The sequence below is a fragment of the Dysidea avara genome, chromosome 9 (genome assembly GCF_963678975.1).
Source record: "Dysidea avara chromosome 9, odDysAvar1.4, whole genome shotgun sequence".
Taxonomy (NCBI): domain Eukaryota; kingdom Metazoa; phylum Porifera; class Demospongiae; order Dictyoceratida; family Dysideidae; genus Dysidea; species Dysidea avara.
Genome location: NC_089280.1, coordinates 20,134,446 through 20,150,999, shown reverse-complemented (window position 1 = coordinate 20,150,999; position 16,554 = coordinate 20,134,446). Strand labels below are relative to the sequence as shown.

Below are 16,554 nucleotides of genomic sequence, written 5' to 3'. Positions count from 1 at the left end.
GTATAGATTTACTGTGGTAACATAGTAATTGGTCGATAAATTCTTTGTGATAATTCATGGCTGGCTGGCTGGCGAGCATTGTGCCTTGGGGATGGGTAAGAATGCGTTAATGCTATTGGCTTCTGTTCTTTAGCATAGTATCAAATATCTCTGGTAATGTAACTGGTATGAATTCACACACGCAACTTAACACACACTACGCACATGAATGTATAGTCACTACACACACCACACACACACACCACACACACACACCACACACACACACCACACACACACACCACACACACGCACACATACACACACACACACTACATGTGCATGTACACACAAGGCTAAGCCTACGGCAGCCATGCGAAATGCAACTATTGCCATCCAGCAAACGAGCACTGAGATGTCTGTGCACCACTCAGGCACTTGAGCCTTATGCAGGCATATCCTCCTTGGGCAGGGCTAGTGATCCAGCAACTGGCTGACTTCCGAGGTCTCACAAATGTGATATGCTGATGATGCTTCAGCAGGTGGCTCTCTACAGAGTCTCCGCTCTTGGTGGGATCGTTTGATTTGTTTGGGACCTGATTTTGGCTATTTTCCAAACTCAGCTAAGACATGTCTGATTGTGAAACCACAACATTTTCGCAGGGCCAGGGCTTTGTTTCAGGGAACAGGTGTGGTCATTACCGATGCTGGTAAGCGTCATCTTGGCTCTGCTTTGGGCACCGATGAATTTCTGAACAGCTATGTTCAAAATAAAGTGTCTTTGTGGGTGGGGGAGATGGAGAAACTTTCAGAGATTGCTGTCACCCAGCAGAGCTTTTTCATTCACTTAATGATGTTCTGAGCCTTCATTTTTTGCCTGCTTACCAGCATTTTGTCCAACTGAACGAGAGTTTCTTTGAATGTAGAAACTCAACAATTACTTCTTTCCTACCAAATTTCTTTTTCAGAAGCTCAATGGCCATAGCATAGTTTTCACTAGTTGCCGCTATACCGGCAATCACTGACAAAGCAGTTCCTCTCAGCAAATTTTGCTATACCTGGTAAGTTCTGTTCATGGATAGATAACTTAAATCTATCCCAAAACTCCTGCCATTCATATATTTTTCCATCAACTACTGGCAGTTGGGAGATTTACCTTTACCTCTGTCTGATTATCATGGATTCTCCCACTTTTCTTTTCATTGGGCTGCACATTACCAGCACTGGAAATAGTTTGAATTGACCTTCTGGCCATAACGATTAGCTTTGACTGCAGACGAGAGACCACTTCATTTACATCCAGTAGTACCTCTACGTAGCCCTCCTTTCCTTCTATGCTCTTCTGGTGTTCCTTTTCTTCTCGGGATTTCTCATCACCGTTTAGGTCCTTCATTATACAATACCAGTCTGAATCCCTGGACAAGGGCAGTAGGGCAACATGCACACACACATGCACACACAATGATTGCACGCACACGCACACACACACACACACACACACACACACACACACACACACACACACACACACACACACACACACACACACACACACACACACACACACACACACACACACACACACACACACACACACACACACACACAAGTATGCTAATATTATATTGATCCATGTTGCAACACACCCTGCATTTGGAAGTCTTTAAAAATTAGCATTGAAATGCTGTAGAATCACTACCAGTACCCTGTAGATAACTGATTTGTACAAGTGCATGTCAAGTTGCAAATAACAGACGTATACATTTTCATATTGTCCAGTATTGTATACTGGTGACCTTATTATTACACAGTAAAATTCATGGCCACAATATTGCAGTATCAAATGTCTCTAGTGTGTGAAATCTCCTCTGAAATGACATTCATTGTTGAACATTATTTGCTTGTGGAAAAAGACAAAACGCCTGAGGGAATCTAGCATATTATAATCCCCTGAGGGTATCTTTAAAGAACAGCTGCTTTGAGCTAATTTATTCTTACTCAACAATTCCCTGGTCTCATGGCTTATTATATATCTGCTAGCTAAGCATTTTGAGTGAAAAGGAAAGGCTTCTATTCATGCATGGGGGGGGGGGGGGGGGGGGGATTTTCTGTGCTTTATCTCTTTGACCTAGCTTGTGGCTTGATTTGAAGGCTGGTAATGTTTCCTTGTTGGATATACTAACCTTGCATGCACTTGTTCCAGCATAGTTGGAACCCCTATCTTGGACTCCCTTGAGACCAAGTGCTTGTTAATGAAGTGTCATTGTTTCAGAGGTCTAAAAGTGTGTGTATACAAATGGGACTGTGGATAAATGTTGTATAGGATTCCATGGATGCATACATATTGATAAATTCATGGACGTGTTGGTGTTCACTGCCTACAGAAATTTACTCTGTAGTTCTTTTGTGTTTCCCTTGAAAGAGTTTACATACATCCTTGAAATGACTGTACAAATGTTGGTGATCTGTAAAGGTGTGATTTTTGCTCTTAAGTTGAACAATTATATATAGCTATATACTATAGCACACTTTCATATCCACCGGGGTTGTGTTACTTTGCACCTGTCAAATTTTATGGCTTGTATGTAGTTATAAAATTAATATCTTGTGTAGTTTTATGATGTCCTCAGATAGGTGCAAAACTAGTGAGATTTGTCCTGATAGTCGTATATTGGTGGATGAATTTCTTTCCAAGATTGGTGTGGCAGGGTAATGATTGTTTCTGTACGATAAGGAATGTTTATTACCATATGAGTGTGATGTGTGGCTGTTAATAGATATATGCCCGTCAGTTCGAATCTCTATATAATACAATACGCACGGTTACACATGCGCGCATGTGTGTGTGTAACTGTGCGTACTCACTCACACCACACACGCACAAACACACACGCACGCGCAACCACAACACATGACAGAAATTTCTTAGTAGTTTTGGTCACTGTCATTCTTACAATGGGTGTGGAGGCCTATCAATTAAATATAATGTTTAGTAAATTAGTTAATTAAATTATCAGTAATCAGATTAGACTGTTAAGCACACAGTACAGTTGGGAATAACCATAGTAAAAGTTAATTTCCCATGAATCTCTGGCAACCTGTTGTATGTAATTGGATTTTCATGTATATTTTGTAACAATTTAATGCAATAACGAAGAAATCAAATCATTGAGGTAGTAAATATGGAAAGCCACTGTTTTTAACGTAATTTGGTCACAGCTGCAAAAATTATAATATGCAGTTTTTAAATACATGTACTTTTTTTTAAATGAGGCAGTTAAGTGAATACCGTATGATAAATTCCGCACCTTCAATAGTAGTTGTACTTGAGTGACAATAAGAACTTCAACATGCATCGAGTAGTGGTCATATTTGAATAGTTTCCACATTGATTTTATGGCCAACTAAGGGAGTAAAACGCTGTGGGAATTTAACACAATATTTCCATATGCACATAAACATTAGATCGATTACAGCATTGTTAGCTTGTCGGTGCATATTTCAGATAAGAAATTTAAATTCATGTGCAGGTATAAAGCGAACGATATGTGTTTTAACATTCTACATACCCACTTTGTATACATGCAAGGCTTATATGTTTTAAATTTGTTTTTTCAAATGGATAATACAAGTTTTCAAAATCCGCATGTCGTATTTTAACTAATGACCCGACTGCCAAGGGAACAATGCTTTAATTAGACAAATCGCTCTCTTGTGAGATACAACTTCTTTTCTTGCAATTTTGGTATTGCTCTCGTTAATGTGGTGAACAGTAAACAGTATGACACAACAGTGACAGCTTTTAATTGGAAATTGATCAAGTTAGCAACTACAAAGATTCTGCCACAATTTAATCCAGATGTGTGTGGCATCTCTAGTGCTGCGAATGTCCCACAAGAAAACTGTCCCATAAAGCTTAACAGAAACCTCATTGTAGTGATGTACGTAGATCCAAAACAAAGCTGAGGCACACTCATGACCTCATTAATAAGACCACCTCGACCATGTCAAGTAGGTCCCAAGCATAGCTAAGGTGTACTTCATGACCTCATTAATAAGACCACCTCGGCCATGTAAAGTAGGTCCCAAGCATAGCTAAGGTGTACTTCATGACCTCATCAATAAGACCACCTCATTATAGTCAAGGGACCTTAGCTATGCTTGGGACCTACTTTACATGGCCACCTACTATATAAACAAGGGACAAAATTTCGTGAAAATGTGTAAAAAGCAATTTTTGTGTTTTCTATTCATGAATATTTACAATTACAGTGTATATTTGCTAAATTAGTGAAAAAATTTGTCCCTCAAAAATTTCCATATATACAATGCAAAATTGTAGTCCTTCATGACTGGTCCCAGTGTTTCACTGGTAGTGTGCTGCCATCATATATACTGCTGTGAGTTAATGCACAGTGTTATAATGCATTGTTCTGCTATGGAAGATTCACAGTAGCCCTGAAGGATTTGGTATTGAGTTGGTTACTAGAGTGCTCATTCATAGCCTTATAAGGTATTGGCAACCATGATTGCACAACCAAACATGTCACCTGGAATTGGTATTTATTTTAAATCCTCTGGTCATAAACATATGCACAAACTTATTTCTTAGTCTAAGTAAACCACACAAAATGTTTGCTAGCTGACAGAAGGGCTTTGGGAGTGGATCACACATCAGAATGCTTTATGTTATTGGTACTGACTTACAGTGTACTAAAGTTTTTAGGTCTTTGAGATCATGAGGTGCTTGATATCATGTGACCAACCTTCTCTGAGTGCTTGTTAAGATGATGTCGTCCATTATTGTGATGTATTTCTTATCAAAAATAGATACCATCACATGAATTTGATTTATGAAATTTAGCACATTTTTTGCTTGTCAGGTACAATTACACCAGTGCTTTACTGCACAGATGTGGCTACAAGTGGCTAATACATTATACGTTCAAATTTTCAAGGCATGTACGTAGTTTTAGAATTTTAGGATTTTTTGCAGTTCCATTTTTGAGAAACATAATCATAGTGAATCCTAATAGATACAAAATTATGAGGATGAAAATTTCATGGACAGCTGAGCAACCATGAAATCAACAAAACTCTCTCATCTCTGTGAGATTTGTATGTATGTAGTATAGTCTTGTCCCTTTTCTTCACTTGGAACTTTTCAGGTTGCAACTTACAATTTAGTTTGTTGGTGAGGCTTTAACTACACCCTGTAAGTAGATAGATATAACAGATAAGTACTGTATTTAGGAATTTAGATGATTGTACAAGATACACTACTATACACAATGCACTAAAGAGAACCATGTAGTGTATTTTGAATAATGCTGCATTCTGCAGGTAACTTTGGTCACGTTCAAACTTCGTGTGTATCACACATTCAAACTATGTGTATCAAAGTGTGTTTTGTTACACTAGTACATGTTAAAGGCTTAATAAAGAAATGAATTTTCCAGCTTCGTTATACACAAGCTGTTTTATAATCAACCCAACTACACGATGATGATTATCGTGCTATATTCATGAGTACGATTAATCAAAGGATTTTTAGCTTCCCTCAACAGTAAACACAAAAATTCATGAGTGACCTACCCCACATGAATTCAATCAGAAGATAAAAATAAAAGGATTATTATATTCTGACGTTGATGACACATGTTAAATGCTTGTATGTGTAGTGTACAGGCATATCTACTATCTAGTCAAAACATTGTGTTATTTATGTTGAAGCCATCCCAATGTGTATGCTTTCTAATATAACAAAGTTAGTGATCGTTGTGCTTTTTGATTTCTATTTCTCAAGTAAGTCCAGGAACCTGGTATGGAGTGGTGGAATTTAGTAGTTTATTGTGTAATGTATCAAAAACAATATATGAGTTGTGATTCTGTTGTATAGTAGCAGAGTTATGACTGTTGGGACTTTGAGAGTGGGGAAATGTAAGATGAGCTGGTTGGATGATCCATGTACACCACACCCTAACACACACACACGCACATGCACACACAGAGCAATATACATACGTGTGTACGTACAACATGACACTTTTATATCTACTCCACATCCTGCATTATAATCGTGTCATAGTATAAGGTTTCTACATGACTCATGACATAACACACACACAAGAGTACACACATAATATAGAGAATGGAGACTTGCAGGATTTTACTATGTCATAACAAATAGTCCAGTACATCTGTGGTATGTGTGTATTTGTTAACATTGTAATATTGGGAGCTAAGAATTCTTACAGGCTTCGATGTGATAGTTTTGTGTAGCTTCTTTTCACACAGTAGCTGATCATTTGATATGCTGTTTCTTCCTATAGGAGTAGGCACTTATGAAGTTGAAGCTGTGAAGTCTGAAGATATGAACAAGCTACTAGCTAGTGGAAGACTATTGCTGCAGTTCACTCATGATGAAATAAGACTCGCTCATGCCCATAATCTGGCTATGGTTGCAAACTGGCCATTAGGCTCACTACGGAAATACTCTGCAGAGGACAATACATTTACAATTGAAATGGGAAGGAGATCACCACGAGGACAAGGCTGTTATTCCTTCAAGACATCCAAAGATGGTGAATTATTTGATATTGTTCAAGGACTGATCAAGAAAGCAGCAAATTCATCCACCAACATGTCACAGAGTGGAGCTGCTGCCACTTCTGGAAAGATTGACATTGATAGCAGACCACCTGCTCCTCTCCCACCCAGCAACCAGCCTCCTCCACCTCTTCCCCCTAAGGATAATTCACTAGATGATGTGGATAGTGGAGGAGTTAGATTAGCATATCATTCAGTTACAGAAACTGAACTACAAATGCGTCGCCAAGCTACACTAACAAAGGTAAGTCAGTGGTAGAAATTTTAGCATAAATACTATGTTTATCACTTAGTCAATAAATGGCAAGGTGAAGGGTGAAGAAAGTTCACCTCCCTATGATGTCACACAACACAATGTGGATGAAGTTCCTCAGCCTAACGACCATATTTATGATGTACTGCAACATGACAAAGGCCCTGCTGCTCCCAAAAAACCAAACCTTGCAGCATATGATACAGTAGAACTTAAAGTAGACAAAAATAAAACAGTTCCGCCAACAAGGACAACATATGATGTGGCGTTTACTGAGAATACTAGTACTGATGCTGCTGGTGGTACAAGTAGACAACCCGTTAGTAACCCTGTATATGCTGCTAGTTCAATGGGGCCCATTAATCCAATGTATGGCACTAGTGCAGATGTTGAGAGCGTCAAAAAGTCACTAGAAAACATTGCTGTAAGTTCACAAGACAATGGACATTCAGTTGATGAAACTGATGAGAAAACACCACCCATTCCTCCTCAAAATTTTTAACAGATTGCAGTCATAAAACTCTGTATATGATTTAATGTTATGTAATTTATATACACAATTTAAACACATGATTATTTTGTTATTAAGTCTCTTTTGTATCAACATTAGCAGTTTTATCACTTCCATCTTCACTCTGGGTAATAGGTTGTTCACTTGCCTTATTTTCTTGCTCATCCATTTGTTCATTTTTTTCATCCACATTACCTTGCTCATCTACTTTATCTGTCTGTAATGCTTGTTGTGAAGGAGTTGTGCGACCGTCATTTGAACCGATCTGTTGACAGGAACAGTGTAATGGAATTTAATGTTAACCACATTAATACCTGCGATGTGTTGCCAGGGGAATTTGTAATACTATCATCTGTATTGCCAATCACTGAAATTTCTTCCATCGATTCTTGGCTCTCTTCGGCTTCTGCACTGGTACGCTTACAATCTTCCCACAGTTGTGGTATTTTTTTCAGATAAGCTATGAACGCTGATTGTCCTTCAGGAAACAACGCACTACTATCAGTAGAAACTACTGCAGTTTCTTCAGTGTCAAATTCTCCTGATGGGATCACCATTATTTGTGGATTGCCCACATTCATCAAGAGATGTTTCGCACTACGAGGTACCAAACACGGAGCCACAAGTCTTTCTTTAGTACTCAGTCTCCGAACCTCTCCATATATTAGCAAGACATGCATATGATCTTCTGTAATCTCATATGGCAGGAGAGGGTTGGTAAGAGCACTCCCTGACACCACAAAGGCTCGTGCTAAGAGTAGGAAGAGTTTTGTGGCAGTCCAATCCTACAAAAATATGATATGGTGACAAACATTATAGATTTCAAAAATGTATCTCTTATTTCCAATTATACACCTGATATTCTGGTAATTCTTGTAGAAGTGGTATAGCAATTTGATTGCCACAAGATTTCCACATTTTCTCAGCAATCTCGGGATACACTGTCACCAACTCAAGCATGTCTTCCTTGGCAAAGCTAAACATCTAAACGTCACTATACTAAGTAAACAGATACTACATTTTAAAAGAGTACCTCTAAATCAGTGTAGCACGTAATACGATTAGTGTAAAAGTCTTCATCAGTTAGCATTGCCATTTCGTTCAAGATGCTTCCAGCTCCAATAATGTCCAAGTTTTTTTCAAAGGTATTCGTCTCTAGATCATCAGATTCTTCATCATCATCTCCCACCACAGCTGTCTCAGTTATTATTGTAGAAACCTAGACCATGTGAATGCTGTAAATTGAGTGCTGACACCACAAGTAAACATATTTCTACATTCCTTTGACAGTGAATATTACAAAAGTTGTGAGAAAGATATGTGTGTGGGTAAGGCTTAGAAGAGTGCAATGACTATATTTCAAAACTATTCACCTGTGCAATGCCACTGATAACAACATAGAGTTGGCTTATCTCTTGTCCTGGTTCAGCAATAACATCACCAGTATCAAATGAAATTAAATCTGCCTTCTCAATCACATCTGAGATTGTTTCACTATCAAGTCCACTCAGCCAGTTGACTCCAACTAATATATTGACAGGATCGGGAGGACTCATTGAAGCTGAAGAGCTGTGTAGTCGTTTGATTCTAAAAGCTAATATCTTAAAGATACACCATCTGATTACATGTACATAATCCATGAATTTCTTACTTCCAATAATTTCTCTTCATCAGCTTGTTCAATTAGACCAAGGTTGTGTAATTTTAATACAATTTCCTTTTGGTAGTTTAGAACAGACCGAGACGCTTGGTGCGTTTTGACTGACAATACAACGTCAGGATGGGTTCGCCGCACCTGGCCTAAAACAATAGTTTCTATTGTCAATTAGTGATGGTATTAGATTTATGCAATGAATAAACTCATGGCTACATGTATGATCTTACCCAGGCTTTTGATCACTTCCATTCTGGTATAATCAGAGTGCTGTTTTAATTCTTGAGTTTGCTCTTCATCCATGAGAGCAAGTCGACCAAATTGTTGCATCATGTCCTCTTCACCAGTTAAAAATCCCTTTCCAATATCATAACCCAATCTGAGGTGATGGTTTACCAGTCTATCAATGTACATTAATAGGAACGGAGCCAAGCGCTAAGTGTTAGCATAACTTTAAATCATAAACATAATATACTCAGCTGCTGATACCTTAATTAGTCCCAATGTCCTAAGTAAACGAAGTAGCCTCATAACTCTGATTAGCTGCAGCAGCCCATAAGTATCTAACCGAAGTCCCTCCACAATGATTATGTCAATTAGAGTCAACGGCAACAAGGCAAAATCAAATAAGTCCCAAACATTTTTCCAGTAGTGTTTCCGTAGCCCTATATTCTGTAATATATTTAGTTAGTGATTGTGTTCACAAAAGGAATGTGCCATACCTTTATCAAAAATTCAGCTATATAAACTGGGTAAAACAAATGAATGGTGATTTCTAGTGCCCGGTATTTGCTGTTTAGTATAACATCAGCAAGTATCAGGCTACAGTAGACCAACGTAATTACAATCATCAGCCAGTCGAATGCTTTATGGGTGGCCACTTGGTAGAAATACACAGCCCAGTTCCATTTTGGTGGTGCAATTGAGTACGAAGCAGTTTTCCATGACTTGACTTTCTCTACCAATAAACGCTGTACCAGTATTTAATAGAATACAATACACATATCAAGTGTTATGACAGTGTCACATATTGTGAATGTACTTACAGCTTTTCGAGCTACATATGGTATCTCCCAATGAAATTTGAGATCTTTAATGGACAAGAATCTACCCACACAATTCTATTTATGGGAAAAGTCAACACTTTCAGTATTCATACCTTCCAGGATCACTTAACACATTATCAGCGAGTGCTATCAATATTCTTGCAGCGTCCCTTCCCAGAAGGCCTTGTTGGAACTGTCTCCAGTAGCTTATCTTCTGTGCTTTAATCATACGCTGTCGTATTTCTTCTTCAAGTTGTTCATGCTCTTGTGCCTTAGTAAGAACTGGAGCTACAGTGTGCCTCTTAACATAACCAACTATAGTCTCCAAGATTTTAGTCACAGCTCCTCTGTTCACCTAAAGTTGATGCAAATATATTTTTATTACATGCAAATGTATTAGTGTGTACACTTAATTGACACGTAAGGTGTGAAATAGCTTTGGTTATTATAAGCAATCAATGATTATAGCCTACAGTCATGTTTCACATATGGGATAATTGGTGTGAGCAATCAATTAAATGTTTATTTTACCATTAACATTGCATTCATGCTTTCACATATGTAACCAAACCTCTTTTGGGCCTTGCTTCTTGTATGGATCATGAATATATGTAAACTGTTCTACAACCTGCCAGTGAGCATCTGCAAGAAATTTGTCTGCTTTTAGCGTTGTTATTGCTCTTTTCTGGGCCTCTCTGATACGCTTAATTCCAGCTGTCATTGCAAGCAGTCTTGTCTCGGAGATATCCGTAAATCCAAGTCCTTTGATTAGATATTTGATGGTTGTTGCATTAATGAGCAATGTCAGGACAACAATTCCAGCAACATGAAACAACACCTAAAAGAGTTGATAATTTTTTCCATATTAGTCTTCTTGCTAAACACAAATATTCTTTTAGAACTGGAGTTGTGATTAAGGGTCAAATCAACACACCAATATTGAACATTCAGCAAATTTTTAATCACTCTACACATAAGCACAGCTTAAGGCTGTCATATACAACAGACACAAAGGTAAATATTTCACCACAAGTGGCTATTGCTGACTAACCCACCCCTAGGGCTTGCACTATATAAACCACAAACCCACCAAATTAGAGGGCGTGTAAAAACTACAAAACAATTCCCATACATTAAACTATAACAAGCTAGAGGGTAATTAATAAGTTAACTTACCTTGTGGCCATCATCCATCACGCTCTCAGCAATGACCAAAGCTAAGGACAGGCCAACTGCTCCCCTTAATCCTCCCCACATGATTACCAGCACTGTTTTTCCTGAAAAACCATATCCCAAATGTGTGAGAAGTGGATTAAGACCTTCAATACTGATCAACCTGTAACATCTTATTACCACTTACCCAGTGTACATTCCCTATGATAACCTTATGACACTGATGAGAACATAAAGTAGAAATAAGTATAGCCAGTCGTTGTAGGTGACTCCAGAAAATGCTTCCTGACTGATAATCACACCTACTAAAACAAAAATCAATGTATTGGCAATGTAGCCAGCAATCTCCCAAAACCTGTGTAAAACCAATAACCTTATATGCACATTTTCAAAGATGGCTAGCCTGTGTAAGAATTCTTCAACTTCAGGTTCAATAACTGTTCTCTTTGTATTTATCTCAACTCCCATTGTGACGACTGCCAATACTCCAGATACTTCAAGAATTTCTTCACCAATATAGTAGGTGAGGTAAGTTGATACTAGTGTAATCATAATTTCCACCAGGTAGTCATTAAATACATGTGAAAGCCAAAAGATGACAATTTTTCCTGCAATCCAGCCAAACAGTGGACCACCAATAACCACACGTACAAAGTATAAGACAATTTCTCCAGCTGCGGAATAAAGTACGAACATGTATTGTACGTATCTGTAGTTGGATAAACTTGTTACCATTTCGGCCCTCGCCAGTGACTTCCCCCAATAGTACGTTAAATATCACAATTGCAGCACCATCATTCAACAATGACTCTCCTTCAATGATTGTCCCTAGTTGCTTTGGTGCACCTAAAAACAGCATATTTTACATGCATTACACACAGCACAGCTGTGTGCGAGCATACCTAACTCCTTTAAAATAGCCACGACAGCTATTGGATCAGTAGCACTCAAAACAGCACCAAACGTCAATGACAGTGCCCATGACCAGTTGTAATTGAAAACATATCGAGCAATGCATGAAGTCAAAACTGTGCTGATTAGCAACCCAGGTGCAGCTAGAGTTAAAATTTGACCAGCATTTTTATAGAACGTGTGCACATCCATAGTGAAAGCTGATTCAAAGATTAGAATTGGAAGAAATATTAGCAGTAATAGGTGAGGATCAATCCTGGATAGTGCTGTATAATCTTCAAAATCATCACTACTAAAAATTGCTCCAATAGCCATGCCAAATGTTATTAGCACCACAGTGTAGGGAACTGGGAAACGACGGAAAAACTGTCGGAGTAACACTGCAAAAAATAAAATTTTCATTTTTCTATCTAACACAAGCACATGATAGACATGGGGAAATTAGTTTAGCTATATAGCTATTATATGTAAATTGAACTAGCCAGTGTCTCTTTGGGCTCTGTAAATGCTTACGTCCAGCAGTCAGAGATATGAATACAAAGAAGATTCCCTTTCTTGCTCGTTCGGCTTCCTCATGGTGCTCTTCTGTGGCATTTGCCATTGTACACGTCTAAACTTTCATAGCGCTACCCCAACAGTAGCTCGCCCACTCTATAATAATTTTAAACATTGCGTTGCTACCCAACGTAAGTAAGCTTTTATGTGGCTTCCGGACACACCCACCAAAAAGGCCCAGCCTTATGCCGACAAATTATGCCGGAAGCCACTCAAGGCAGACTGACAGCTCACTATATAGTCTGCATTGGTTAAGTTTTTACTTCAGTGTGTAAGCTAAACATTGAGTGCAGATAGTTCGAGTTAGTTAGCTAATAAGATGTTGCGACTAATGCTAGCGTTTAGTGTGGCGTATTTACTTGGAGTTTCCAGCCTCCCTTTGTCGAGCAAACAGCCAGTAACAAGGCGATCATCTGTGGACAACGAAGAAGGCCATCAGCACCATCACACCGGTTTCTATCACCCATACATTAAGCAGCTGTACGAGAGTATCTCAGACGAAAACGGCTCGCTTATCACGGGTAACTTGGGAGACGATCCCATCACAATTTGGAGCTTTTTCGACATAGGTAAGCATTTTGTGCATGTGGTTAAACCGTTACCGCACCTGATTAACTTTACTGTGTAAACTTGTGTACTTATTTGTTCACTGTTTTTTGTTCAACAGACTTGGTCAAAGAAATTAGACATCCTACTCACACGGACGTGAATTCTCCTAAAGGGACCCAAACTTTAATAAATGTGTTTGACTGGGTTGAATTAAGGAAAGATGCAGTTGACAGTTATGCAAATCTAACTAAAGTTGTTCTACGAGTTTACAAGGATGCTAGCTCTACAGAAGAGTGCTCCAAAGCCACATTACAAACTAAAGTCTTTTGCAAACATAACAGTGGAGAAATGGAAATAACTGGCAGAAAAATTCATGTTAACATGTCAAATGGTAGGAATTGGGAAGAACTTGATTTGACTGAACCGTTTAAGTCACTGTGGCCCATACCTGAAGGGGGTCATGAGGTATATGTAACTGTTATTCTGAAGAGTGAATGTGAAGATAACAGTCTCCCAATAAAGCTACAAGACTTGAAATCTATTAAAAAGTTAAAGTTACGAAGAAAATTGTATGTGGAACAGCCTGTTATGTGTATGTACATTAGCAATGAAGCTGTGGAAGGTTTGGCAAGAAAGGGACCCAAGCCAATGTCCGCAGTGCCAATTGATGAAACATTAAAAATACCAATGGATGATAATCGATCAGGTAGACAAAAACGAAATGCAGAAGGAAAGGTTGACTCGGAATCTAAGAAGTGCCGAAAGGTTGACCACATAGTCAGTTTTACAGAACTAAAAATGGGATATATAATAGCACCGACCGAGTTTAATGCGGGGAAGTGTGATGGCTATTGTGAAACCTCACACCTAGTTAACTTTACAGCTATCGGACAGTCACACAAAACAAACAACTATGCCAAACTATTAGCTGCACAGGCTCTTAGAAGAAATGAGAGAGAGTTAACAATATGTTGTAGTCCTGGAGAGTACGAACCAGTCATGTTACTGATACAAACTGCTGGCGGTGCATCTGTTAAACAAAAAATGTATCACGAAATGAGAGTGAAAGATTGCTATTGCCGATGATACAAAAGCCCCTATATAAAGCTATTTGCTATACATGATGATTTAAAATCACAATTAAGTATGCTCATTTTTTTAGTATTAAATATATGTAGTAATTTATTTGATTTTTGTGTTATACTGTATATTTAGCAGCATAGCTATACGATATATATTGTATAACTGCTATAAGCAGTGATTATCAGAAAGTGCATTGGAATGACCAATAAAAAATGTATCCTTATGTTCCTTACAGTACAATATTAATGTGTAATAACCATATATGTACATAAAATGTGTGTACACAATGTTTGATATAGACGCTATTCTTTAAAATACAATTAATACATTGAAGTGGTTGCATACTGATAAATGACTGTACTGTATACATATAACACAAAAAAATCCTACATAACACAACTAGTTGCCTATGATAATTGTCTACCGTTAGTCTCTTGGAGAGATGTGATAACAGATTATGTTAGTGTTTGCGTATGACTGAAGCTGAACCAGCTCTAGCTCGTGAAGAGATCGGTCTAGATTGCCCTAGTTTACCACCTGAGATTATCACCAAAGCGCTATTTAGAGCAACTGAAACGTCCTGCAACACAAAACATGTACATGTAGTTGATTTTAAAAATTCTTTAGCTAACGGACAACATGTTTTAAACTAATGTGAATATTTTACCCCACACATAACCCTCACACATGAAAGACAGATAAACTCTGATTTATTTTAGCTGCTTAAAAATTAATCGAACTATCACAACCATAGCTTAATCGTGCATTTAATGAGATAACCTATAGTGGCAAAGCTGAAATATGAATTTTAATGTGCCGCAATCATAACAACATTGTTCAACCCATTAACTTTTAATAGTCCAGGCCTTATAGATGTACTTGGCGGCTATACGTACTGCATTCTCATATGGAAAACCAACTACTATAGAACGTGGTGGCATTTCGTAATAAGATATTGTAGTGTAACTGTACATTACTAACTATGATGGAATCAGCAAGTCAACCTTACCTCATTGGAAATATGCTGCACTTTAAGGTTTGTCATTGTCTCAACTACCTTCTGGGATAACAGCTCAGCACAGATGTCAGCTACAGTGGAATAATCCAGTATTCAACAGTGAGCGTTTATGTACAGTGTGATAATGAATTCATAGAGTATGTATTGAAGCAATCTCGGTTATGCAGTCTTAAGTATTATACAATTTCCAAGTTTTCAACTCATAACTTGATATGTAATTGACTAATCATCTTGAGATTTCACAGGAATATAGTGATAGGTGGTGGCCTTAACATCACCAAATCTCCTATTAATATATTGTACAGAAGTAAAATTACAACTTATAAAATGTAGGCAATTGGCTACAACTCTGGTTTTCATAGACATGGTCACATAAATAAAGGGTAATTATCTCTTTAAAGGACTTCAGTGCAGCTGTCCGGAAGCCCAACACTTTGTAATCAGAAACTTACAATGAAAGAACAGTTACACAAGCTAAGTATATACAGTCTGCTCCGCCTAAAATTCTTAACCTCTATTTGCCATTGTTAATTGGTAATATGAAGCTGCTAATCTTATTTACAAAATTAAATGGCTTTCTTAATGCATGCATTATAGACTTACGGTAGTTCGCTAATTCCATTAGCAATGTTGCAGCGTTTTCTACCAGCTCTGAATTATCTGGGTGTTTTCTGTGAATGTAGCAGTTTGACCACAAAGCAAATATTATTGTTACAACTCACTTAAGCGCCTCCATAATAATCGGTATGCCCTGCAAACCAGAGTCAGTGTTGGCAATTTGGAAGGCAAGAATTTCTATAATTGAAACAGTACAAAGAACACAGTCTGTTCACTTTGTTGCAAGTAGAGACATCTTATAATTATTAAATTACTACTAGTGTCGCATAAATCAATTAGGTGTATAAAGTGATTGCACAATGTTTTGGTATAAGATTACTCCTCTGTTTCAAGGTATTGCAGTAATCACCAAATGGACTAGCATGATGGAGACAGATCACCGTGTAGTCCATCATATGTGATTACTATAATTACCAGCGAAGCAATAGACTTTTTTGAAAAGTGATGTTTTCGGATAAAATTACACCTCCATTATAAAAATCACCAAACTCACACACACACAGAGTGGAGACAGATTATCATGTATTTCTGCATTACGTGATGAGGGACAAAGATAGCTATCAGCTAACCAATTAACTGTGTTATTGTAGCACT

General features: G+C 37.9%; 4 protein-coding genes across 5 annotated transcripts in view; 2 read left to right on the top strand and 2 right to left on the bottom strand.

Annotated features, from left to right (window-relative positions):
• Positions 1–7,479, top strand: part of LOC136265530 (docking protein 1-like) — a 13,441-nt gene extending 5,962 nt beyond the window's left edge. The window contains exons 3-4 of the mRNA XM_066060402.1: positions 6,312–6,832; positions 6,882–7,479. Of these exons, the coding sequence (XP_065916474.1) occupies positions 6,312–6,832; positions 6,882–7,343 (983 nt within the window). The 3' untranslated portion in view covers positions 7,344–7,479. The remainder of the gene's footprint in view (positions 1–6,311; positions 6,833–6,881) is intronic.
• Positions 7,363–14,428, bottom strand: LOC136265521 (sperm-specific sodium:proton exchanger-like). Its single transcript, XM_066060391.1, has 18 exons — positions 12,651–14,428; positions 12,128–12,517; positions 11,958–12,071; positions 11,629–11,899; positions 11,437–11,580; positions 11,229–11,388; positions 10,624–10,890; positions 10,166–10,407; positions 10,053–10,113; positions 9,729–9,977; positions 9,496–9,678; positions 9,237–9,441; positions 9,004–9,152; positions 8,726–8,953; positions 8,386–8,571; positions 8,208–8,336; positions 7,667–8,137; positions 7,363–7,617 (listed from the first exon to the last, which is right to left on the bottom strand). Exons 1-18 carry the CDS (start codon positions 12,736–12,738, stop codon positions 7,426–7,428), a joined length of 3,729 nt encoding a protein of 1,242 aa, XP_065916463.1. The 5' UTR covers positions 12,739–14,428; the 3' UTR covers positions 7,363–7,425.
• LOC136265531 (growth/differentiation factor 2-like) lies at positions 12,901–14,676 on the top strand. The gene is made up of 2 exons (XM_066060403.1): positions 12,901–13,261; positions 13,360–14,676. Exons 1-2 carry the CDS (start codon positions 13,012–13,014, stop codon positions 14,325–14,327), a joined length of 1,218 nt encoding a protein of 405 aa, XP_065916475.1. The 5' UTR covers positions 12,901–13,011; the 3' UTR covers positions 14,328–14,676.
• The window catches only part of LOC136265524 (serine/threonine kinase-like domain-containing protein STKLD1), a 13,544-nt gene continuing 11,638 nt past the window's right edge, over positions 14,649–16,554 (bottom strand). For both annotated transcript variants that reach the window (XM_066060394.1, XM_066060395.1), the window contains 4 exons: positions 16,065–16,137; positions 15,946–16,013; positions 15,334–15,413; positions 14,649–14,904 (listed from right to left, as the gene is read on the bottom strand). In XM_066060394.1, the coding sequence (XP_065916466.1) occupies positions 14,785–14,904; positions 15,334–15,413; positions 15,946–16,013; positions 16,065–16,137 (341 nt within the window). In that variant the 3' untranslated portion in view covers positions 14,649–14,784. The remainder of the gene's footprint in view (positions 14,905–15,333; positions 15,414–15,945; positions 16,014–16,064; positions 16,138–16,554) is intronic.

Bases quoted from the DNA above. Each gene is read 5' to 3' on its own strand.
- LOC136265521 (XM_066060391.1), bottom strand. From the start codon at position 12,738: ATGGCAAATGCCACAGAAGAGCACCATGAGGAAGCCGAACGAGCAAGA. The intron at 12,518-12,650 runs GTAAGCATTTAC...TATTTTTTGCAG, and splicing joins CATATCTCTGACTGCTGGAC to TGTTACTCCGACAGTTTTTC. The intron at 8,337-8,385 runs GTACTCTTTTAA...AGTGACGTTTAG, and splicing joins CGTGCTACACTGATTTAGAG to ATGTTTAGCTTTGCCAAGGA.
- LOC136265531 (XM_066060403.1), top strand. From the start codon at position 13,012: ATGTTGCGACTAATGCTAGCGTTTAGTGTGGCGTATTTACTTGGAGTT. The intron at 13,262-13,359 runs GTAAGCATTTTG...TTTGTTCAACAG, and splicing joins TTGGAGCTTTTTCGACATAG to ACTTGGTCAAAGAAATTAGA.